Source organism: Diplotaxodon limnothrissa, linkage group LG17, assembly GCF_057381915.1.
Source record: "Diplotaxodon limnothrissa isolate DT_005_m linkage group LG17, D_limnothrissa_male_GT1.1, whole genome shotgun sequence".
In the NCBI taxonomy this organism is placed as follows: domain Eukaryota; kingdom Metazoa; phylum Chordata; class Actinopteri; order Cichliformes; family Cichlidae; genus Diplotaxodon; species Diplotaxodon limnothrissa.
Window position 1 is genome coordinate 5615289 of NC_140612.1, and position 25273 is coordinate 5640561.

At 42.8% G+C, this 25273-nt stretch overlaps 1 protein-coding gene across 1 annotated transcript in view; it reads right to left on the minus strand.

Annotated features, from left to right (window-relative positions):
* The window catches only part of gas2l3 (growth arrest-specific 2 like 3), a 16430-nt gene extending 1413 nt beyond the window's left edge, over nucleotides 1-15017 (minus strand). The window contains exons 1-9 of the mRNA XM_085375628.1: nucleotides 14903-15017; nucleotides 12648-12703; nucleotides 5804-5981; nucleotides 4765-4883; nucleotides 4359-4500; nucleotides 3354-3417; nucleotides 3126-3267; nucleotides 1161-1265; nucleotides 1-843 (exon numbers count right to left, since the gene is read on the minus strand). The exon at nucleotides 1-843 is cut by the window's left edge and continues 1413 nt beyond it. Of these exons, the coding sequence (XP_085231754.1) occupies nucleotides 1-843; nucleotides 1161-1265; nucleotides 3126-3267; nucleotides 3354-3417; nucleotides 4359-4500; nucleotides 4765-4883; nucleotides 5804-5981; nucleotides 12648-12671 (1617 nt within the window). The 5' untranslated portion in view covers nucleotides 12672-12703; nucleotides 14903-15017. The remainder of the gene's footprint in view (nucleotides 844-1160; nucleotides 1266-3125; nucleotides 3268-3353; nucleotides 3418-4358; nucleotides 4501-4764; nucleotides 4884-5803; nucleotides 5982-12647; nucleotides 12704-14902) is intronic.
* Between the last annotated feature and the right edge of the window lie 10256 nt (nucleotides 15018-25273).

Consider the following 25273-nt stretch of genomic DNA (forward strand, 5'->3'; position numbering starts at 1 on the left):
GAGACGGAGGCGCGAAGCAGAGGAGCCGGGACAACGTTGTGCTAGACGAGAGCGCTGGCTGGCGCCCAACGGAGGGCGGGTGTCTTTAGAGGTAGCTGACTGTACTGGTGCAGTGATAGGGCGCAGCACTGGGACCAAGGTGGGAGAGGTGCTGGGGCTGGAGGGTTTGGGACATTTGGAGGACGGCTCAGGGCAGACGGGGCTTCTGGGCTGAGAGGAGGCACAGCGAGGTGGTGGTCTGAGCTTTAATTTGGAGGTGGAGCTTGGATCCACAGCAGCAGGTGATGGAGCTGCGGCAGAAGTCAGAGCTCTACCCTGACACCCAGGGCTAGGAGACTGCCTGGAAGTGCTACCCACACGCGTGTGGGGCTTAGAGGAGTAACCTTTGGAGGTCACAGGCAGAGGAAGCTGGGTAGGCTTCCTGGGGAAGGACCCAGTCATCTGGATGTTCTTCTTAGGCGCACACACTGAACCCTTCCTGGGCATTGTGGGTGTGCAGGCTGGAGAGGCGTTGTAGGACTGACACGTCTGACCTACGGCGGACACAGACGCTGGCTTACAGGCTTGAGTCGAAGAGGAGGAAGAGGTAGAACAGGAAGAAGATGAAGAGGAGGATGAAGGTGACATGAGATCAGTGACAGCAGCGAGCGGGTCCATGTCAGGAGGAGGAGCTGAACTCCCATGATGACCCCCGAGGCCTGGGGGGCCTTTTTGGAAGGCCAGGATCTTCTGCTCCAGAGTGGTGAACTGCAGTACCCGCAGCGGGTCGTATTTCAGCAGGAAACCTTGGAGGGTGTCCCAGCCGCCACCGACGCGCACCATCACATGTTTGCCATGAAGCATCTGAGGACACAAAGCAGAAGAAGGGCTGCTGTAAAAATTCACTCATTTTCAGTTTGGACAGTCCAACACCAACAAGTCCTTCAGTAACTGCAGACACACAGATGTAGTTTGGCTCTTTGGACAGCGGCGTTTTTATAATGTCATCACGTCCAGCCACAACTGGTTAATGAGCTTACATGTTGAGTTACAGTTAAAGCCGCTGCGACTGCCAGGGGATGCACACATTGGCAACAGCCACCGTGCATACTTGCTAAAATGAGTAGTCTTTGGCTGTTTTTCATTTGCCCACCTCAACTGCAGTGTGCGTTCATACTAACCCGAATGAAGATGGTCTTATCTCCGAGTCTGTAGCGTCCCTCAGACAGGTACTCGATGGACACTCTGTTAGAGCAGTTGCAGGGTGGGTTGTCCATGTCATGCTCCTAAATGAGAAAGGGAAAGACACAGTAAAAGGCAATTAGAAAGCTAAATTAAAAGTTTGCCTGGCAGCGATGCTGCATTCCCAACGTAATGGATATCAGCAAGGATTTAAATGGGATCTACAGAGCTCATTTACTACTCCATAGATCTTATATTGATCCTGCATGCAGCACTTTGGGTTTATCCATCTCTAAAGTAGAAATTCTCAAACGGTAAGGCGCAAAGATTTAGAGTGGCGCAAACATTTTTTTTAGATTCTGAAGTGATCCAGAAAATAGCTGCACCTCATTGGCTGCCCCTCTTCTGGCTCAGTATTTTTATGACCCATCTCATCACCATGACTGAGATGATCAAATAACGCCAAACTGATGTCAGCTCAGCACAAGAGCTGAAAAAGTAGCTGCAGACCAATTATTCAGAGCTGCCTCTACCTGAGCCCACACACTCATAATGCAAAACACTGGTGATCTTTAATAATGGGGAAAAAAAAACAAAAAACAAAACAGCACAACAGGTCCCCTTTAATGTAGGGTGACCAACTGTCCTCTTTTCCCCAGACATGTCCGCTGTTCGCGTTCTGTCCGGGGGGATTTTTGAGATTGATGAAAATGTCCGGGTTTTCTATGCGCCTACAGAGGACCCATATGTGTGACATCATCCAACAAGTAATTGTTCGGGCTCACAGATGCGCACCTGATGATGTTTAAAAGATGCCAAAGCGCAAGTGCAGCTTTTCAGAAGAACTGCAAAAGAAATTTCCCTCGTACCGTCCCGGTAATTTTTCTTACACAGACGAGACTTATTTCTGTACCATTATTTACTTCCAGAGGTTTTTAAGCTATTTTTTTTTTTGCACTTGTTGACTTGTAAAAGCCTATATGATGTTTTTTATTTCACCATTCATTAACCGCACAGAGAAGGCATCGTTTAAATAGGTTACATTTTCATACAGTATTATTAAAGTTCTTCGTGACTAGGTCAAGTGTCTTCTTTTTTTTTTTTTTTTTTTTTTTTTTTATTAGGGTGACCAAAATATGGTCACCCTACTTTAATGACCTCACGTTTGCTTAAGCGAGCAGTAATCCATCCAATAACTACACCTTCTGTGTCACTGAAGTCCAGCACGTCGACTTTATGTTAAAATTTCTCTAAAGATGAGACCAATGACCGGGTGATGAAGGCACCTGTCAGGCAGCACAGGTTACAAGGAGCTGATTGTTGCTGCTCAAATGTAATGGGCAGACTCAGCTGGTAATAGACACACTGGGATTGTGGATGCTTTTATCCAAAGTGCCTTCCACTTCAACGAGTGCAGTTTATTTTTAGCACAGCCATCTCCTCTGGGAATAAAACTATCAACTGTGACGGTGTTGGTGCATCATTTTACCCAGTGAACCACACAGAGGGCTGAACCCTCCTAACACCACCCTCAGTCTCCATCAGTGAGGCAGAGTGAGATGGACCACTTCCACCCACTGCGAGTACATATGTACGACGGCCCACATGTGTAGCCTGGAGGTCACGTGTCATTTGCCGTCACACGTGACCTCGAGTGGCGACAGAGCATCACATGGTGGGCTCTGATGCGTCATGCACCCTCTGGGGTGCCGATGGCCGTCTGGCGCCATCTTGGCTCAGCATCAATGCAGTTGCACACGTACCACATGTTCAGCAGCCTCACGCCAATGTGTGCTTTAAATTCCCAAACATCTCCTCATCTCTACGCGACCTATCAGGATCGTAATCCAGACGACACGTGCTCCGAACACAGCGACGTCGCTAAAGGAAGCCACAGATTTTGCCTCAAGGTGAAAAAAACCTCATATCGTGTTTGTTTCAGTTTGTTTCATCACTGAACTCACCCCGGGTTGGTAGAGGCCGCCATGCTGGCAACACACGCTGAAGGTTTTGACCGCCGGAGGCGGCTCCTCTGTCAAGAGCAGAGTCTCCTCCATTTCGATCTCCTTCTCCAGCTTCACCAGCACAGGAGGCTCCACGCCGTAGCTGAGACGCACAGAGATTACAGTGGAAATTCAATCTTAAACCATTTCTAATCCCTCTAAAAGTGCCTTCGGTGTTTAAAGACTTACTTGGAGATGATGCGACCGATCTCCAGCAGACAGAGGCAAACCTGTCGAGGCTCCTTGTGCAGCACTGAGGTGGAAAACAAAGCAGATTAGTTACAACAACAGCTGACGCTCCTGCTCCCTTTGGATGGGGCGAAGCAGACAGAACAGGAGCGACAAAGTGAATTCACGTGTTGAACTCCAAAAGGTGACGCGACGAGAGCAACATTAAAGTTAATTATTCCCCGAGGAGACGATGAGGGATTCGGCGAGCATAACTACAGTCACTCGAGGGCACTAACAAAAACATTTATCTACATGTACACATGCTGTGCTCCAAATCGCCCCAATCCAGTTTGCTGGGGAGCCTTTCATTTGTAATGAAGTGATCTCCCATAGAGAGTACTCAGAGTGATTGCTCTCCTCAACAGATCCTATTAAACCATTAAGAAGTACAGCTTAAAGAGCAGACTCAACTTACAGCCCGGATCTAGTCCTTTTCATCCCATTAGCATGCTGAACATGAAGCCCAACATTGGAAGTTGAGGATAATTACATATGGTATAGCAGTTAGTACAAATCTACAAACCTCAAAACACTGAGGTGAAAAAGGAAAGCGTGCAGGAAAGCGCAAACCTTTTTCTAAGGTTTTTAATCCAAAAGCAGGAGTCAGCTGATAGAAAAATGTTGTGTGTTCACATAGTTGCATCTAAATGACCTGGATTAAAAGATTTTTATCAACTAAGATTACATTTGTCCTGTGCCAAAGTTTGAGACTGAGAACAAAGCTTAAAGTTTAATAACTGAAGAATTTTAATGAGTTACTTTGTGTTCTTACGGTAAGTCAACAGCCCAGAATCTGGCCCAAGTGCAAGTCAGATGGCGGTCAGAGTTCAAGCTGCAGTGCACGAGCTTGTATAAAGATATCTTACTTAAAAGGTAACAAGCACACGGCTACAAACAGGACTCCACCACAGAAAGCAAGCAGCTTGTTGTTGGTTTGTGCTGCAGTGTGTTGTAGGTCTTTACCGAGGCCTTCCGACTCAAACAAGTAGGTCTTCTCCACACCGATGTGTCGGCACCAGGTCAGGAAGTTGGCGGTGTTGTCGCGAGCAAAGAAGGAGCCTGGAGAGGCATCCCGCTTGCATGCTATCTTCCTTGTAGGAAACAGCTGTCATGGGGATAGAAAGTAAACCTTTATCGTCACGAACCATGACATCGAGGCGATTTATGTCAAACCACAGAAAATACACAGAAATCCAGCAGTCAATAGGCTGAATATAATCTGGTCAAATTCTATTAAAACGTGTCCCAAACACACGGCACAAAGGACTGTATGTCCAGGAAATTCATTTAGTTTCATCATACTGGGCGTTCATAGGTCTTCCCAAACATTCCTTATGTGAGAGCAGGAAAGCTGAGCCGCGTGACTCACCTTGCTAAGCGCAGAGGGGCAGCTCTCAGCGATCTTAGTCTGCAGCACACCGATAAGCTTGCAGAGCTTCACACCATTATTCAGGTCCTCCATGAAAACCTCGGCTCTCACCTCCTCTCCTGGAAAAGAGAGGAGTTTATTATATTTTCTAAATTACAGAATAATCTCTACTCACAGTAACCGAGCTCAATGCTAAAACAGCCTACCTTACCTGGTTTTTTCCAGTTCTTTGAAAAGATCACGTTCACACAACAAAAGCCTTTTGTTGTCCTTTTGTTTAAACAGATACCACACTGAAAGACTTCAGCTTTTCAGCAAGAGCCTACTGAAGGAATTCTAGCGTTCCCACGACTCTTTATTGTTAAAAATCACCACTCTAGGCAACTCTACAAAGGCTACCAAGGGAACAAAATCCACGATACCGTCCCGCAAAGTGAGAACGATTGCTCTGCAAAAGTTTATTTTCCAACAACAACAGTGAGCCCCCGAGGCCTGGAACTTTACCCACCGTTTGCCACCTGCTTCTGCAACGTCCAGCCTCTCAGGATTGATGATCAATGGTCAAACAGTTTAAAACAAATCTTATAATGTGGGTCTTTGTAGTCATGGTACCAATAATTTACATTTAGTGTCAGCACCTGCCCACATTCCTCATGAGAAAACTCAAAGTCTGCCTCTGAAAACACAAACGTATTCAGCAACAACAATAGAGTTACCAGTCAGCTTTGATTTCCTCCTATATTCTAAAAGAGACAATAGATGTCAGTAGAATAGCACACACGGACAAAATGAAAGATTTGGTTCCACTGTGGTTTCAGTGGTTTGCTATGAGCTGGTTGGGAATAGCGGCATTCAAATCCAATTACATGGGAAACCCGTGTCAATAGCGCTTCAGTACTTTCCTAGCCTGGAGGTGGAAACTGTTCACATGCAACCGTCAGCTGTTAATTCCCAAACGCACAGGTTTGGACACAGGCACGGTTTTATAATACGCCTGGAAACGTTTAAGAAAAAGTGATGCAGAACAGCTGATGCTTACCCAGCATGCCAGTGAGCCATATGGCCAAGTCCCCCTGCATGGGCACCAGCGTGGCCTCGTGCCGCACTGCCAACCACTGGTCATACTGGAAGACATTTGTGAGGCCGGGGCCGTGCCGCTGCACTAATGGGCTGCGAGGGCTCAGTGAGGGGGCGTCAAACTTCTCCCCAAACCACACCTGGAAACAAAGAATCGCACATGTAGGAAAAACAATTAAATAAAATCAAGAACACAAATTACTGTTTTAACCTCCTAGGACCTGGCGTCCACATATGTGGACATTTTTGGTTATTTAGACCCAGATACTCAATTTTGCTCTACAGGGGCCTGATATCCACTTACGAGGACACTATACTACCACTGTTCTATCGAAATAAAATAAAAAATAAAAAAATAAAAATCTGGTAATTCTTTGTTTTTACATTCATCGGGCCCCAATCAGCCCAAATATCAAAGAGAAATTAAAAATGCATGCCGTGGAAGAGTTCGGGTCTTAGGAGGTTAAATGCTGCCAACTGTCTTGGATGTCAGGGCTTGGTTTGTGCTTTGACACAAACTAAACTATCGAGTCTTGGAAAGGCACACACCGTCAATACAAGTCATGTCCAATCAGCTGAATGCAACACAAGTGGACTTCAGAGGAACAGCAGAGCAGAGTTTGTCCTGCTTGAAAGCAGGTAAGCTACCTGTTCTCCGACTCTTTTACTTCCTTTACCTCCAGGCTTTTGTTGTTCAGACAAATGCACAGAAAATATTATCTTTTCCATGAGGAGCTGTGTTATAAGTCTGAGCATGCCTCAGTCAGCACACAGTCTGTGAAAACACCAAGTCCACAGACTTTTTTTTAAAAGACACTGAAAAATGACTAAAGATTAGGAATCATTCCACGACTGGCTCTCTGCAACATTATGATAGCCTACCTACCCATTCAGCCCAGCACTGAGAGAATGAGGGGAATTTATGGGAGCCATCCATGCAGAGAGGACGTGTCAGGGATGCCGTCACAGCACACTTCACTTCTGTGAACACACACTCCACACAACATGCTCTAACAGATCCACTGAAGCTCAGCCTGTTTTTAAACCTTCCATCATCAGTTTGTGTGTTTCAGTTTTACTTTAATTGAGATCATGTCTAACTAAAAGCCATTATTCACTTTATCATTTTTTTTTCCTGACAGACCTAAAAACAAATAAATACATGTTTTGCCTGGAGTGAGCTGCTGACCCCAGCTCGAGACAGTGATGTCTCATCATGTTCATATCTTCTGTCACACACACACACACTCCCTTTCCATTCTCCCTCACTTTTTTAGTCATTGGTTTAAGTCACTAAATCTGATTTAAAAAGAAAGTAGAGAAAGAAAATACTCCTGAGACAACATCTGATGGGGTTGCAAAGTCATCTGTGTATAGCATTAACCTTGATTGTCAGAGTATTAGCAATGTGGTCACGTAAAAGACAAAGCTAAAGCTTCTTCTCCCCGAGTGTGTGTGGTCTGTATGGTGTGTGATGCAAGTGCACAAACTAGTTACCCCGTTTTGTTCTTAAGTTTTTGATTGTTTACAGGCAGCCGACCATGTAATCTAGAAACCAGCAGCAGATGTGCACCGTGACAGCTCGTCCAGACATTACATAACTCACTTCAGGATGACACCCCCACCGCCTCCTACCCTGTATGCTGACATCTGTCTAGGATACAGTCTTTAATCTTTGCATCCATCTCATACCATTGAGCAAAAAAGGGGACACGGAGTCCACTGTGCTTAAAACAAACCGCAGTCTTGTTGAGGCCTTGAATGAATTGCATTCGCTCAGCAAACGCTAATTCACAAACAGGAAACCTTCTGGGCAGCGGAACAGAGAGAGACTGTTATACAGTAATGGGCCTGTACTGATACTTTGAGCTATCCCAGACACTGTTCAGGATACTGTATGTGCAAGCTTCGAGTAGTCTTGTAAACAATGAAGCACTGAATTAGGGATATTGAGTCTTTGGCAAGATGCATCTATCTTTATAGTAAATAAAACTACATTAAAAAAGGGAATTTCAAGGAACTGGGGGCATGATTGTCCCTCATTTTAGGTTATAAGAGATTAAGAACTTATTAGGACTGTGTGAACTTGGTCTTTAACCTTCAATGTCAATATGCAGTCTTATAATGAGGATTCCAGAGAGAAAAGTGGGGGAAAAACAAAAAACAAAAACACACTCTTCCTATACAGTTTAACTGCAAAAAAAACACAATCATGCTGTGTGCCCTCCATTTTTGCAAATCACATTTTGACTTTGAGGTTCTGCTCCGGTGATTTAATACGGCACAGCCATTAAGCTGGGGGATTCTCAAGAGGAAAGCTCATGAAAGCAGCAGAGGGCCAGAATTTCTGACTTTTAAACCAGTAAGGGTCAAAATTCACGACCATCATAGCCTATGTTTCCCATACATCTCGAACATCCAACTTGAATCCTGTTTGTAGAGTGAGAGGTTTCAATCACACCTGATCTCACAGTGTTAGACGAGTCATAAAGTTGGGTTCAACAGTGCCAGCTCATACAAGCTGATGGCTCAGCTGATGAACTTCCATGCATCAATTAAATTAGATGATACAATGATGCTATATGAGGTGCTATTTGAGGCTTTAGCCTACATACAAGCCGCTTTGCAACCCACCTCCAAAACAGGACCTCTTTTCTTGTTATTTCTAACTTAACGATCATCACATTTCTTTTTGCTGAAAGCTGATGTGCTCTGTGTTGGGGTCCCTGCCTGCAGCTTTCCAATGTCTGCACTTTGAAGAGCTTTAAGAGCCAAAACAGACTCGTACAGGTAGACCTGAATGAGGGTAGATGTAAATAATCCTTTGGTGATAGTGGATCTGTCTGAACTGAGATAAAGCCCCATGTGCGTCCATGTCATATCACCTTTGACCCCAAAGTGTTGAGGAGCTTAAAAACACGGGAAAGTGGCAAAACGCCCGATGTTCAGAACAGTCCCGCTGTCTCAAGGTTGTCTCACTTCAAAAGACACCGATTACGCAACAGCTCAGAAGCTTAACCTGCCCACGGTGTTCTCTACAGTCACAACAACGCATGTTATTTTTTGCAACATGCAGCGTAGTGCAACTTTGGATTATCCCCAGTGGTCAGGCAGCAATTCTAATCGGCACAGCACCTTTTACGTCACTTCTCAAACTAGTACTTGCACCTGACTGTATGTAGGCTCAGTGAACATTCAGGTTTTAAAGCTTAATGAAGGAGAGTATAGGGGCATTCAACATTGACCCCTCCCCAAACAACCCTTCTCTGTTTACTCATTAGGTACAGGATTGTGTATTGGTAATCCAAAAAAAAAAAAAAAAAAAAAAAAAAAAAAGGGGGCTTTATGCCTGTATGTTGCCAATTACTTGAATTACTAGTTTCTGATGCTCTTACCTTAAGCCACTTACACCAAGGGCAATTAAATTCCCTCAAACAATAGCAAATAGTAAGAAGGTCAAAGGGGAACACTGAGATACATCTATACATCTCTCTCCATCTAGTAATATCTTGATGTGTTCTCTTTAACTAATCCTGAGGGTGGTAAAAGAAGTTGACCCCTGATTAAACCATTGGTGGTTTGACCTCCAAGTGTCCTCGGGCAAAATGCTAAATACCAAGTTGCTCCCAATGGCAGCAGTGTGTGAATGGGTGAATAAGAGTCTTTATGGAGTGTTCTGAGCACACCGAGCTAGGAAAGAGTCACGTGAATGCAAAACATTTTTTTATCTTTATTTCAATGACTCATGCAAAAGACGTCCATTGAAAACAAGAATTTATCAAGTTAAATGTTGTGTAGCTCAACCGGATCTGAAGGATAATTTCCCCAATGTAAGAGTTTTCCTTACTTCCCATGGCCTGACTGACCTTTAAACCCATTAGGATTATAACAAACCCACAGCAGATTGGTTTGGCTAGGCTAAGCTAGCAAAGTCACTCTGTTCTTTTCAGAATGATATGAGCTTTCTGATTGGTCGAGTTTATAGGTGACCATTATCATCTTAAAGTTTTTCCTGTCTGTTATGTCTGTTTAGTGGTTGTAGTCATTTCTGCTAATCCATTTTCTGTTTTAGCAACAACCAGCATATTGAGCATTTGGCAGTTAAGGAATTTGATATTCCCCCCAGGAGGTGGTGGAGACCAAAGCAGAGCTGAAAGTGACTGTGGTCATTACAAATTCAAGCTAATGTTGCTGCCCCCCCCTTGCTACTTTTGTTCTCAGTGCACACCCAAAAATAAATAAATCCATACATCCATATGTGCGCACATACACTGTCTATGTCTACAGATATCTCAGTTTCTCACTTGTGTTCTCACGTGATAGGAAAGTTCTGCTAAAAGCCCATCTAATTTTATCTTGGTGTGATTTTTAACCCACAGCTACTATCACAAGAGGTTTCAGGGGCAACAAAGCCTCAGACATTACATATGATAATCGCTGCATTTGTACTGACGCTATTATAGATGAACGCATATGCTGCTTAGACTTCCATGAGTGAATAACATCTTCAGCATGAGTGAGCAGAGCAGTCAGTGTGTGACCGATTATCGAATGTGATGGTGCTCTACATGGGCAGTGAAGCTCTGAGTCGAGCTGTGGAAGTCGCTGCAGTGTTACAGTCTGCATCATCACTACAATCTGATACGGATCAATAACCTCACAGGGTGACTGATTGATATTTGGAAAATAAAACCCACTAAATACCCTTCTTCTCCATCTACGTTGGTCTGTTTGGTCTGCTCTGTGGCACTGAAGAAGCTTGAGATTAGGGATGGGTACCGGTGTCCGGTGCCATGATGGCACCGGTTCTGACATAAACGGTAGTAACCAGACCGAAAAGCAGCGCACATTTCGGTGCTTTATTTCGGTGCTTTTTTTTCCTGAGCTGTGATACACTTCTAGCCAATCATTTTACGTTTCCGAGGATAGTAGGCGGGGCCAGGTACGTACGTTCTGTTAGAGCAGAGCTACAGATTAAAAATGTCCAAGGCGAAGCGGTCAAAAGTCTGGCTGTACTTCACAGCAAAATGTGCAAACTCCGCAGCCTGCAACAAGTGCTTTAAGCTGATACTGTGATACTGTCAAAGGAGGTAACACCAAGAATCCGATTAAACAGCTGGCGACGCATAGCGGTTTTTTTAAAAGCCGAGAAATGCGCCGTATTTGATAGCTTGCTGCGAGACCTCACACCGTGCACGTCGGGTGGGTTGCCAGTTATCGGACCCGGAGCAACATCCCCCAAAAACCCGAAGAATAGAGTCCTGGCCCCTAGCCCTGCCAGTGTAGCAGAAATGATGACGGATGATGATGCAGCAGCAGCCGTTCTTCTCTGCGTGAGTAGCTTCATGTTGTTCGTGTGTAATTTACGTTGAGTAGGCTAACCACGTTATTACATTAATGCATGTAAGGTGAACTAGCAAACCTCATAGCTACATGCGGCTGTCCTCTTGTTTGATGGCAGATACTCCCTTCACCCTGGCCAAAAAGGCTAAAATGACCAAAGAAAAAGTGGGAAACAGTTAAACATGAGAGGGTTTAAGTTTGTGGTTTTTCCATTGTTTAAGCACTGCTTCCAGCCAAGAGTGATGCCATATATGCCACAAAGCTGCAGAAAAGGCTAACATTGTTATCTTTTTACAAAAAAAAACAAAAAAAACAGCTGAACATGAGAGGTTTTTGGACAAAGTCTGTGTTCTCCATTCTTTAAGCACCGGTTCGAGCACCGCTTAAGCACCGGCACCGTTTCAAAAGTACCGATTTGGCACCGGTATCGGATAAAACCTAAACGATACCCATCCCTACTTGAGATGCTGCTAAAGGTCTGATAATCCAAATTAAAAGTTATAAAGAAGGACCTTCCTTCCACATGTGAACAGCCGATGCATTTTTTGGGCAAGCAAAATCTTTTCCTTTATACTCTCATTTACCCAGCTTGTTTTTTACATTCCAAATTTCACTGAGATTATAGTTTGGTGCTACCAAACCATTATTTGGGGAAAACAAAAGAAAACTTAAAAAGAGACTGTGCTACATAAACTACAAAGGAAACTGAATATTATCTGGCGCAGGCAAACTTTCTAAGTAACGTAAACTTTTCTTAATCTGCAGCATCCAACCACAGTTCATCGACAGCTCCCAAAAGCCTCATCAACACATTGGCATCAGCCAGAGAGCTTTCCTGCCACATGTTATCCACATAGCACTGAGATACATATTTTGCATATCTTCAGTCCAAGACAGGCAGCGAGAGCCAGGACTTTCCAGACCAGAGAAAAGCATGTGACAAATTTGTAATATGATACATGTGTTGTTTTGGTTTTTGGGATGGGTAACACTTCGTTGCTGGGAGGGGTAGAGAGAGGGGGAAAGAAAAACAAACAAACAAATATATAAAAACCATTGTGCATTCCACCCACTCCCCCCTTAAAAATGTGCGGGGAAACTCCTCAGGGTCTGAGCAGTGGAACGTCAGACATGCATAACAAAAACAAGATGGCATGCTGCAACACAGGTGGGCTCACCACAGTTGTTGAGTGGAAAGACAGATGTCTGCACTTCTTTAATTTGAACACCACAATGTGCAGTATGTGGGAACTTCTTCCCTCAGCATAGCACTGAGGCTCTGACTGGCCCAAAGGGGGCGCTACGATAAGGACTCAAAATCAAGTTAGCACTACAGCATGTGCTAAAATATATAGTGGCTGTACAAGCCCAGAATGAGGACAGCACTGGTTTAAACTGAAATTAAACATCCATGTGTTTGTGACCTTCATGTATATCAGACTTGAGATGGGGGATGAGCCTACCTGGATGCCAGCCTGGACAGCCATTACTTTGATCCTAGATGATTCCCCTTTTCATTCTGTAGAAACATGAAGGAAAAGAAAAGAAAAACACAGGTCTCAGACTAAATGAAGTTACAACAGTGCAAAACGTAACAGCAAATGCTAATAAGGACAATGTGTTTAAACATCTTGTGTTGTCTTTGCACCATTTTCAATTTAATAAAAATCCTTGTGCTGTTTTTATTTACCTTTTACATAAAGAATGCGAACAAGAAATTCCAGAGAGCTGCATCTGCGTTCCTGAAAACTGCTAATCAAGATGCACAGGGTATCTGATTAAAAGCTACCTAAGGGAGTTTTAAAGGAACAGTTCACCAACTCCTGCATAAACACATCATGTTGATGCATTTAATATGGATCTGGAGGTGATTAGCTGACTTTAGTGCAGCATGAAAAGACATGCTTTTTAGGCATTTCTTTTGAAACAGCAGTGGGAGTGGTATCCACTTAAGAGTCTTGAGACCTTGGTGTTGCTGGACAGCAAAGAGAAATGCTGCACAAGTATGAGGTGGATGACTAACCGGCTTCTCTCTAAAAACTGGTTCCACCATGAAACTCATTCTGAGAACATATGGCGTTCTGTATTCGTACAGAGGGGGAAAATGTTCTTCATTTATCCAACTTTGAGGGTTTAAAAAAAAAATTGCACTAATATTCAGAGCAGGGTAAAATCCAGGTAATCTAATATTATTTATACAGCACATTTCACTACATGTAAGCTGTGTGTGCCAACAAGACCTGCAAGTTAGACAGCCACTCACTGTTGCTAAACCTGCTTAATGATGAGCCTAAAATTAACAATGTAATAAATCTCAGTTTCCCCAAACACCAAAGTGACATCTTTGCATCCATTAATATGATGAACATAAAATACAGCTGGAAAAGGTTTGGCATGTCATTTTTATGAATGATGCAAAAAATTAATCAATTGACTAGCTGTTTAATCAGTACTTTGGCAAACCCCCATACAGCAAAAGCTAGGTGAGGATAAAATGACAAATTATGTATTAGCTGGAAGAATTTACACAGTTGGTAATTTAGCTAGGTTAAAATCAAGTGAAGTATTGCCAATACTACGGCTTCATGTGTATGACAACATCATTACAAACTTTATCCAAAGTGGAAATGGCAATGTAGCCAATCATAAGCTGCTTTGTCTTGCTGGTGAGTCAAAAAAAATAAATAAATAAATCAGTTTAAGAGTAGATAATGTGTGCTGTTAGCAATCAGGACTTTCTGACATTTCAGTGACTGTACAAAAAAATAAATCAATACAAATAATGAAGGTGCAGCACTATAATCAATAAATTTTGCTTATTGGCCAACCCTACACTGGAACATGCGGACTCTGGAGTCAAGGCAGAGCCCTATGAGAACAGTGACTTCTAAGCTCCATTTGGACACATGTTGATTATTTCATAAAGTCCATTCCATGTGGCTCTTCTCCCAAACTTAATTTTCATAGCTTTCCTTCATCTCTCAGTCACAGAGGGCCTGTTTTATTAACGAATTAGACAGGAAAGCCAAATGTGACTGTGCTGAGTTAAATAACAGAAGGAAGTTAAAGATATAAACAGCAAACAACCTTCTGCGTTAAAAAGGAGGTCCATGCTGTTTTTGCAGGACATGCAATGAGTTTAGGGGGAATCAAACTTTCTCACAAAGGGAGTGATGGAGTGCTGCTCTGCATTTTTCCCCACACAGGATGTGAGGGATTACCCTGACCCTCCAATGTCCCCGAGGGCGTGTATGTTTGACAAAGAAAGACAGTGGGTGGGGTGAGAAAGCAATCCCAAGCATGGAGATCCTAATAACACTGACAATTTGGTCAACGCAGCTGAGGCAATAGTCTGTCAACACCAACCCCTACATTCTCCTTGGACACACAAACCTCAGCTGATATCCACCACAAAATGGAAAGTGAAATGGGTTTGTGAAACTTCTACACTGCAGGATTTCACTGTTCTGGTGTTTTCCACTGATGTTGTCATAAACAGATTGATAAAACTGACATAAAAAAGATACATTCCTGCAGCTTTACATAAAAATACCGCTACAACTGACACTGAAATGATTCGTTCATCAGAAGCCAGCCCGACAGTACTGTGCACAGTCATCCAATACCACAACTGCAGCCCAGCGGAGATGAAATGCAAGTCAGCGACCAAGGACAGGTCGGGGTGGACTAGAAAGGATGACAACACGAGACAACTTACCTGAGAACAACAAACATTTCGGACAGTCAGGGAAGATGCTGCAACAAGCAACTCTGATCAACGTCCAAAACATCCTCAATGACGAGCCGAAAACCCTGCGATGTGTCCGTGCAGAGCGGCTCCAACGTCTCTGCTTCCACGAGTTAGCGGGGAGGGAAAAGCAGTGAGAGAATGACAAGGAGGGAGGGTGGGACGAGAGATGGATGGGAGGAGGTGCAAAGGGAGAGCCCTGACTAATCAAGTGGCTATGCTTCACTAAGCCCTGACCACCCCCTTGCTTCCTCCCCCCAACAATCCTGTCACGGTGGGACCCCTCTCACAAAGCATCCATTGTTTTGTTAGCTTGCCACTCTCCCACCCCCCCCCCCCCCACACACACACACACACACACACACACACACCTCAAAACCAGTAACCAAATGAGGAACTCTCCAATCAGGGTGCCTAACCCTAACCCCCCCAGGCTTGTCCCACCAGAGCATCCACACAATCTTCCAAGCCAGTACCCAGCAGAGTGTTTGAGGATGGAGGCAGGCCAACAGTAAGAACCTCTCCAGTTGTTAAGCCGCAGGTGCAAAGGAAAATGACATTAGCATCCATGTGGAAAGGGCTTCAAGAAAACTGCCTCAAAGAGTAAACTTCAAGGCGGCAAAAGCAGAACACATGACATCATCGGATCAGATGCCCAGATGTTGGTCTGACACAGTTGTTTCAAGTAGCTTCAAGTAGACAATCAAACCCAGATTGTTGACTTGCCACAGCATCTGTAGATTGTCTAATTCTCTGCAAGATATCACAACATTCTCCGAGTAATTCCTGGTGTTGCTCAAGATCAAACAACATTTTTTTTTTTAAGATTTGAGATAAAGTTCAGGGGAATGTGTGTGACTGTTGCAGTATGGGTATTGGCAATAACTGACAGATTAGGTCAGAGACCGAGCACTGAGAAGCATGATTTGTTACATCTACGTCAAGCTTAAGAGGATTTCAGTGAAGTCTTTTAAAGCACGCTTTGGACATAACCTCAGGGCTACAAAGCAAAATACCCAGAGGCAGTGGAAAAACATGGCGACATTTAGAGTTCTAAAGATCCAGAATGGCTCTGCTTCTTTTCGGCATACATGCATTCGTGACGGGTCACGCTCAACAACACTGGACAAAGGGCAAATCTTTGGCTCTGGACTCCAGTTGTGTGCATCTGGGGCTCCAGCAGAGCCTGAGAGCACGATTTCCTATAGAGACCAAAGGCACCCACACACAGTCAAATGTCAAGCACAGAGGAGGGCGAGAGCTGAAGTCAAAAAATGGGGAGGCGAAGACAAAGCACATTTCACTATGGTGAACTTTGGTGTGGCACACTGGAAAGGGCAGTGTTTAACTCTATGACACTGAGAACTACCACGCACATTCCTCCAAGGTCGTCTGAGGGAAGAAAAAAAAAGGGCCCAGTCTGTTCCCCTCTAAACCACGTTTCCATGTAATTTAGTGCATTTGCTACAGCGCACTTATCATTGGGGTAAAGCTTAAGGGTAGGAATGATTTGGCATAGCAGAGATAACTGGTTGGGATCAGGGTAAGGTTGAGATCAATTTTATCAATCTCAGACTAATTCAGGCAGGTGATAATGTCCCATTCACATTTAGATAAGAGGAAAACATCAGGGAACATCAGCACTCTTCAATCCATATGGAATGAGTCTTCATCAACTTACAGCTCTTGTCGACAGGATTTTTTTTTCTTTTTCTTCAATATCCTGGCTCTTAAAATCAAGAGCCATCAAGCGGTGCGGGTTCGTAGCTTAGCAAAGTTGTACTAAATACAACCAGAATTCATACATAGGGATGGGTACCGGTATCCGGTGCCATCATGGCACCGGTTCTGACATAAACGGTAGTAACCAGACCGAAAAGCAGCGCACATTTCGGTGCTTTTTTTTTTTCCTGAGCTGTAATACACTTTTAATTCTAGCCAATCATTTTACGTTTCCGAGGATAGTAGGCGGGGCCAGGTACGTACGTTCTTTTAGAGCAGAGCTACAGATTAAAAATGCCCAAGGCAAAGCGGTCAAAAGTCTGGCTGTACTTCACAGCAAAATATGCAAACTCAGCAGCCTGCAACAAGTGCTTTAAGCTGATACTGTGATACTGTCAAAGGAGGTAACACCTCAAATCCGATGAAACACCTGGTGACGCATAGCGTTTTTTTTAAAAAAGCTGAGAAATGCGCCGTATTTGATAGCTTGCTGTGAGACCTCACACCGAGCACATCTACTGCGGGTGGGTTGCCTGTTATGCAACATCCCCCAAAAACACGAAGAGGAGAGTCCTGGCCCCTAGCCCTGCCAGTGTAGCAGAAATGATGAGGATGATGATGCAGCAGCAGCCGTTCTTCTCTGCGTGAGTAGCTTCATGTTGTTCGTGTGTAATTTACGTTGAGTAGGCTAACCACGTTATTACATTAATGCATGTAAGGTGAACTAGCAAACCTCATCATAGCTACATGCGGCTGTCCTCTTGTTTGATGGCAGATACTCCCTTCACCCTGGCCAAAAAGGCAAAAATGACTAAAGAAAAAGTGGAAAACAGTTAAACATGAGAGGTTTTTGGACAAAGTTTGTGTTTTTTTTCCATTGTTTAAGCACTGCTTCCAGCCAAGAGTGATACCATATATGCCCCATAGCTGCAGAAAAGGCTAACATTGTTATCTTTTTACAAAAAAAAAAAAAAAAAAAAAAAAAAAAAACCACACAAACAAAAACAGCTGAACATGAGGTTTTTGGACCAATTTTGTGTTCTCCGTTCTTTAAGCACCGGTACCGTTTCAAAAGTACCGGTTTGGCAACGGTATTGGATGAAACCTAAACAATACCCATCCCTATTCATACATAAGGTACACGGGATTATAAGGGGCACTGTCGATTTTTAGAAAAATCAAAGGATTGATTTTAAGTGTGCCATATTTAAAAAAAAAAAAAAAACAACAACATGGTAATAACGACGGCCCGCTAGCATGCTCTACCAAAAATAGTGCTTTGTTGTGTATCTGACAGACGAAAGCTAAACCAGTTCCACACCACTGAAGTTGCAGCATTTTTACAAACCAATTCTGGCTCATCCGTTTCATTCAACAATCCGCTTTCGCCCTTCTCATTCTCCGTTCCTGCCATGTGCGTATAAAAACAAAGGCACTGCTCATGCGCGTTTTACCCACATCGCGATATTTCATTTTCTTATCGTTGCCCAACATTATACCAGTATTACCATGAACGGTATGATATGGCCCAGCCTTAGCTATGAGTAAGAAACACTTTGTTACAGGTTTTACTCCCTTGGTGTAGAAAGAAGCCCCTTTCAAGATGGTCCATCTACATGACCACTGCAGTCTTCAGTGTGTATGCAGTTTCAGATAATGCGTAATACTCAGACTTTAATAGGACTTAAAGGAAATATTCCTAGCTGGAGCTTCCCTGCAGCGTAACTCAACATAGATGCTGTGTGCACATTTTGTTGAGGGTGGGGATGAGGCATCTGTCCGCATGTTACCAACACAGATCGCCTCTCTCCAGTCGTAGCCAGTAATCATTTAAGAGGATCAACGCTATTCCAGACAGCAGAGCGCATCCACCTCCACGACGCTCCGTCACCACAACACACACAGCACGTTGCGCACACATGCTGCCTGCAGCGCTCCAGCGATTCATGCGCTCACCCGTGCATAAGTGCAAAACAGAAATGAGAGCAGATTACGTAATGAGTTAAAAGTAGAATGTTTCGGGAGGTGATGTCCTTTTGATTTTCCACTAGATGACACTGTGTACGTGTTGGTGGGTGGGGGGTGGAAATGGAGTAAACATGGGTAAAGATACAGGAAAAGTTAGCCATGTGAACTCCAAAAGTCCTCGAGGGATCTCTTGAGATGTAGAAGAACTCATGTCTCATTAGTGCATGACTTAAGTCCATCAGTATTAAAAAAAAAATAATAATAATAATAATAATAATAATAATAATAATAATAATAATAATGTGTTATGGATGCCACATACCTTCTTTTCTCCAACGTGCTAACATATCTAATCAGGACGTCAGCATGGACATCCATAGAGATTGACTGAAGCGGACCAATACCAGTAATACCAATCATACAAGCCAGTTTGTTTCTATGACATTCAGGCCTTCTATAAATTAGAAATCTACAAGGATTCTGCTGGACATCCTTTTAGTTAAGATGTTTTTAATGTGAAAGCAATGGCCTGGTTAATGTAATACCACCAGCAGAGAAAATAGATGAGTAATATCCCAGTCCTTTTTACCCACAGTGTGACGTGGCTGTGGGCCAGTGAACCCTCTGCTGCCTTGCCTTCCTGCAGTCCAAAGAAGTTCTGCTGGACCCGACTAACCCCAAGAGAATACCAACTCCTCCCCTATTAAACTCTTTCCTGCTGAGCCCTTTGTGTCTGGACTTAATTACTCTGTCGAAGGAGCATTTCATTTGGAGCCTGGTCTCCCTCCTTTTCATTACAGATGGGGCCCAACTGCACTGTGTTCAGAAGGAAATTTATTCAGTTGAGGAGAATGAAAAAGTAAATATACTTCAATAGTCTGTGAGTTAACTAAGCCCTGCATCTTTAATTAAACTATTCTGTCTAAAGCCACCACCACCCCTGGCCTGCACAGGCTTGCTAATCGTGGTTTTCCACAGTAAAAAGACTCGTTCCCTTTCAATCATTTCTTGGACTTGACTCCTTTGTCCTCATTGGAGCAGCCTTTCCTTAGAGGCGAGTCAGTGGGAGCAAAGCCCATCTTAAAGGCTCAAATGAGTGGGAGCCACCTGCCAATCCATTTTGATTTGTTGATGCTAATCCATGGCTCAATACATGTTACCAGGTCAACTGTAGGATTTCAAAACCCCTTTCTGCTGACTCAGGATCAGGCTTTTTACCCAGCTTTCCACAACCTTGACCGCTGAAGAAAATTATTGAAGCCAAGTCTAGGTCAATAAAAAGGAATACCACAAATAAAATCATCCTAGGAGTCAAACTTTTCCACAAAAGATATAATCAGTCATGCATTTATCCAAAACACACCAAGTTCAGTTATTCAAAAAGATCTCATATTTATGAAAAGCCTTTCCGACGTCCACATCATTATTTAGTACATTGTGTAAAATACCACCACTAGGGATCGGTAGATTGCAGACTGCAGTATGAATTCTGTTCTCTTATTGCTCCCAATTCAAGTGCACAGTCCTACCTACAGTGGCCGCTGTAGGACAAACAACTCTGTTCATCTGTAGTGAGCTTTAAGCTTTTAACAGCTACTAAAAAAAAAAAAAAAAATTAAATATTTCTTGGTCAAGACTCAGATTTCACCAAAATGCAACAAGCCCCTTCTCTAACCAAGTTCTACACCAGCTGCAAAGCTTCAAACATCAGTTCAAACAGACATTTTCCCCCAATTTCACAGTTGTGGTGATAATGTCCCATTCACATTTAGATAAGAATGTGAATGGGTGATTGACGCAGCCGTCAGTTGGCTGCGTCAATCACCAGTGTTTGACAAGGCAAGGTAACACTTAAAATGCACCACACTTGGCAAGATCCCTACTCTGAGCTGTGTCTGCTGACCTCACGTGTACACCAACTACACTGACCTCTTCAATTCAACCACAGTTGAAGAATAGAGCCAAACAGATTTATTAGTGAATGCTAGAACAAGCACAACACCATGAGTTCATTGAATTAATAGTGACCTGGGATGTGACGTTGTGTACTGAAAGTTAAACCTGGAAGGAAAAAGTTGCAGAAATGTGGCCAGACTCAGACTATGCTTTTCCACTGTAAACATGTTAGTTAATCATTTTCCTTACTGATAATATGAAAAATCAGGCACACGGACATTATCTTTTGCCATGTCCGACATCTGTCAATAATCACACACAGAGCCTCAGTGTTGCTATGCTACAGGTCTTATCAGGGTCAGTTCAGATAAGTCCCTATAGCCCAAAACATCCATCTTGGCCATTATCAATTCTTCACAGAGTCAGGCCAGAGAGATGTAAAAGGTCGAGTGGTTGTTGAGCTCAGCCTTATTAGCCACATTTTTGTTCAGTAACAAATCAGTTTAAGAGGGCATGAAACTTTTAAAATCTGGGGCACCTTTAACACAATGAGCCTCACTGGTGCCAAGATGAGGTGGAAGGACTGATCAGGAGGGGAAACCCCCCCCAAAAGAAGCAGCTACAGCATCTGAATGCAAGATGATTTGCCTACAACACATTTACTTTTATAGTGTATTTAAATGTTTATACATTAATTTATACATTAAAACAAAAAGTTTATTTACAGCTGAATCAGTCAGCTGATCCTTTATTCATTTCATTAAAAAAACAAAAAAACAAAAAACGAACTAGTCAAATGAGCTTAACTCAACTGTGAAATCGTGAAATAATTGAGTTCAGCTAGTTCAGAGAGTGCTGAATGTTCCAGATTTCTATAGTATGTACACAGTTTTAACCAAAAAAAACAAAACACAAATCTAAAGTTCCCTCTCAGATAAATCATAAACATGCACCTTTTCAAAGTCTGTGTTCCCTACAGTTATATTATATAAGCCTGCCCACTGGGTCACCAGCCCCAACACTCCTACTGCCCGTCCCAAGCCAGATAACTCACACCAAGTTACATTTTTAGGTGAGCCCCAAATGGCGCAACTGAAACAAGACAATTTTTGTTATCTGAAAAAAAAAAAAAAAAAAAAAAGACTTACTAACAAATGATCATCCTTGTTCAGACAGTTCACATGCTAGAAAGCAGTAATACCGGCGGGCCCTGCGTTTAATCAGAGCGTGCAGCAGGCGTAGCAAAAGTTCACATTGAGCTACGCTGCACCCACTAAAGCTGCAAGAGGCTTAAAGAAGGGGCGGCTGATTACTACCAATTGCAAACAAAGTAATTGGGAATTAAATATTTTTAGAGAGAGGCAGGTTACAAACAATATTATTTAATAATTCCTCAACCGAGGACCAAGTAGTTGTAGATTTTAATAGATCTGAAGACAATCATCAATGGAGTTCTTCTTGCAGACACTAATGGTTTAACTGCTGCTCCAGCTGATCCCACCACCATTCCAATTACTGCACAACTGAACGACTCTGGATATTAAACACCACCTATGAATAATGCATGCATGTCAGCTGCGCTCTGCACCATTTACAGACCTCCACCTATCAAGCATCAGCATCCCTTACTTTTTTTGTTTTTTTGGGGTTTTTTTTAAAATTCACACACAAGACAAAGCAGGCCTTAATGAGTTAAACATGCTGTGGGCACATATGGGCTGAGATGCTGCATGTGTGGACACAATAGAGATGGTAATGAAATCTTGGATTAGCCCTCATTTATTTAGGATATAGCTTACAGGAAGGGGATGAGGGGCTTCAGGGAGCCTTGGCAGGTCCAAAACATGAGGCCTGATGCCAAAGATCAAGCAGATGGTGATTATGAAGATAGCTGGAAATGAGGTTGCTGCTCATGTGTGCACTCAATTATCAAGAGCAGGCCAACGACAGCCATGTCTGAAACAAAGTGAGCCACTGTATTGTTGTCAATCTGGAGACAGATTACAGTCTAGATGAGAGCACAGTGCCAAGGGAATCAAATTTAATAAAAAAAAGAAAAAAGTAGTCAACAAGTTCAACAAAACCAGCCTATAAGGTGTAAATACAACAAAATAAAACCAGTACCGGTACCAAAAAGGGAAGATTCATTCATAACACACGGGAAAAGCTCCAGGGAAACGGAGTTAATGATAAAAACAATTTAAAAAAAATAAATAAATTGTTTTTATTGTTTAAAACCAATAAAAACCCTGAAAACCATAAATTTCACACCTGAGCCTCAACTCTTACGGTCCGGTACCAAACGACTCACGGACCGGTTGGGGACCTCTGTTCTAGAGGACTTCAAAAACCAGCCATTTAATTGTGGATTACCGGTAGCAATTTTTCAGCAAAGAAACCTGTGAACACACCACTCATATACGTATTTTCAAACATTTGAATATTTACACATTTATCAAACATAAATCAACATTAGAAATTATCTGGATTTGTGTTTGAGACCACCTTGCAAACAAATGTAGTCATCAGTCTCCTTTTTGCTTCCTTTTGGTCTCCTCCAGCAGAGTATACCAGAGCTTAGATTATGGTAGGGGTGGGGCATATCACATTTTCCATAATAATGATAAACACAGATATGAATTTTTATGAGATAGAAAAGTGTTCCATTTCATTATCAGTGACACCGTGCATTTATGTTTTCTTAGCACACCCAGCTACAAGATGAGCCCAGGAACGTCTGACAGCGAGAGCTACAGGTCAGCCTCGGATGGTGTGGACTTGTCACAACCTAAAAAAAGAACCAAAAAAACAAACAAACAAACAAACAAAAAAAAAACCCCAAACTCAGCATTAGCGCTGGTATAAGAATATGGTAAGCCGAACCATAATAACGATGTGATTAATGGTAAGCCTAATGGTAATGCCCCCAATGATTGTGAAAAAAACAAAATTGAAATAAAACTATTACTTTTTTCCCCTTCATTAACGTGGTGCACCAATGACGACAACTATACAGACTTCAGCTAACAAGAACAGTAATGGTTTCAACAAGTCCAACAAGGAGCAAAAAAATAGAAGCCCTTTGTTTGTTTGTTTTAAACAAGCACTACATTAACAGTTGGATTGCGTGGCTCAACTTTCAGATGCTGGATAAAGTCCAGCCTGATAACAGGATTTCATCTGGGCATCTAAGAATAGCAGCAGTGTGAATAGAGCTAAACCTGGCACAACAAGTACATTAACCTGATCACTGATGCTAATCCTAATGATCGAAGTCACTTTCTAAACGGACTGTGCAGGTCAAACCAGCGGCATGTTCACACCCAGCAATTATGGTGAGATTAACAGATATGATGTACTATATAGGATCTGTCTATAAAATGCTAAAATATTCATTTTCTTTTTTGTTATTGAGGCTGACGAGCTAAAGGCAGCAGGGGAAAAAAGAAAAAAGTCTTCTTGTTGTGAGACAAAAATAAACAACCATGAACTGATTGCCAGCACCTATGGCGCAATGTGTGAATGGTCCTTCCCTTTTGTTACACTCTTTGCAGGAAGCACCTGCGGGTCTTTTACTTCATCCCTCTTCCTCCAGCAGGAAAGGAGGATTGTCAAGGACCCGAGACTTCATGTAAAAGTACTCCCTCTTCACTGTGTGGGCACAGCGGGCGCTCTTTGATGCAAAAACAGCTGCATGAGAGCCGCTAATCTAACCTACTCTTTATATTACTCTACTGTCAACAAACATAATGCTGTGCGATACTGCAAATGTTGGTATCGATCCAATATAAAATAAATACAGGGCCAGGTTCACCAAATTCTGCACACATTTTTGGATCAACGTCTTATGTCTAAACGTGCTATAGGCTAAAAATAAAACAGAACTTACAGTTAACACAAAAAGTTCAGACATTTTACATAACGTATGTTTGAAGTGTATTTTTGCATTTCCAAAAAATATATTTTAAAGATATGTAATTATGTAAGACAAGTCAGCTGGCTACATACTGAATTAGAGGACAGAAACAAAGTATCGATCCTATCAAGCTAGCATCGATACCAACACCGGTGTTGATATCGATCCACCCTCCTCTACAAACACATCATCGCCTTCAGCCTCTACCCCTGCAACACCTCGACACACACAGTCTCCTAGGTTAGATATGTACTAGTAAACTGCTAATCCTCTTAACTATTTATTCCCACCCTAAATTTGGCCTTGCTCCATAACGGGAGGCGTCGCCACACACACCGCAGCAGCACGCACAGACCTGTCAAGAGGAATCTTTACAGTTCAAGGATGCGAAATGGTTTGCAAAGTGCCTCAAAACATAATTACAGTCTGTATGAAGAGAAAAGCAACTGTCCCACAGAACAGTTAACTACGATAATAATAATAAAAAAAATAGGCAACCAACTTTTAAAAGCAAACTTGACCTGTGCTTCAAAAACAGAGTTTTCTCTAAAAACAACAACAAAAAAACCAAAACAAAATAGACACAGTCAGGAACACGTCTGAATATTTTTATTTTAATTCAGAGACCTATTAAAACCCGTATATAATTCAGTTTATATTCTCTGGTTCTGGAAAAATAACGGCGCTTTAGTCGGAACCGTGTTAGCACAGTCCACGAGGCTCCCTCAAAGATTTTCGGGAGGACCCGCAGACAACCTCTGCACAGGCGAAAACTTTCAGATACATTTTCCTTCTTTTATTTATTTCCTGTGACAAAGAAAGTAACAGTTTCAGACTTA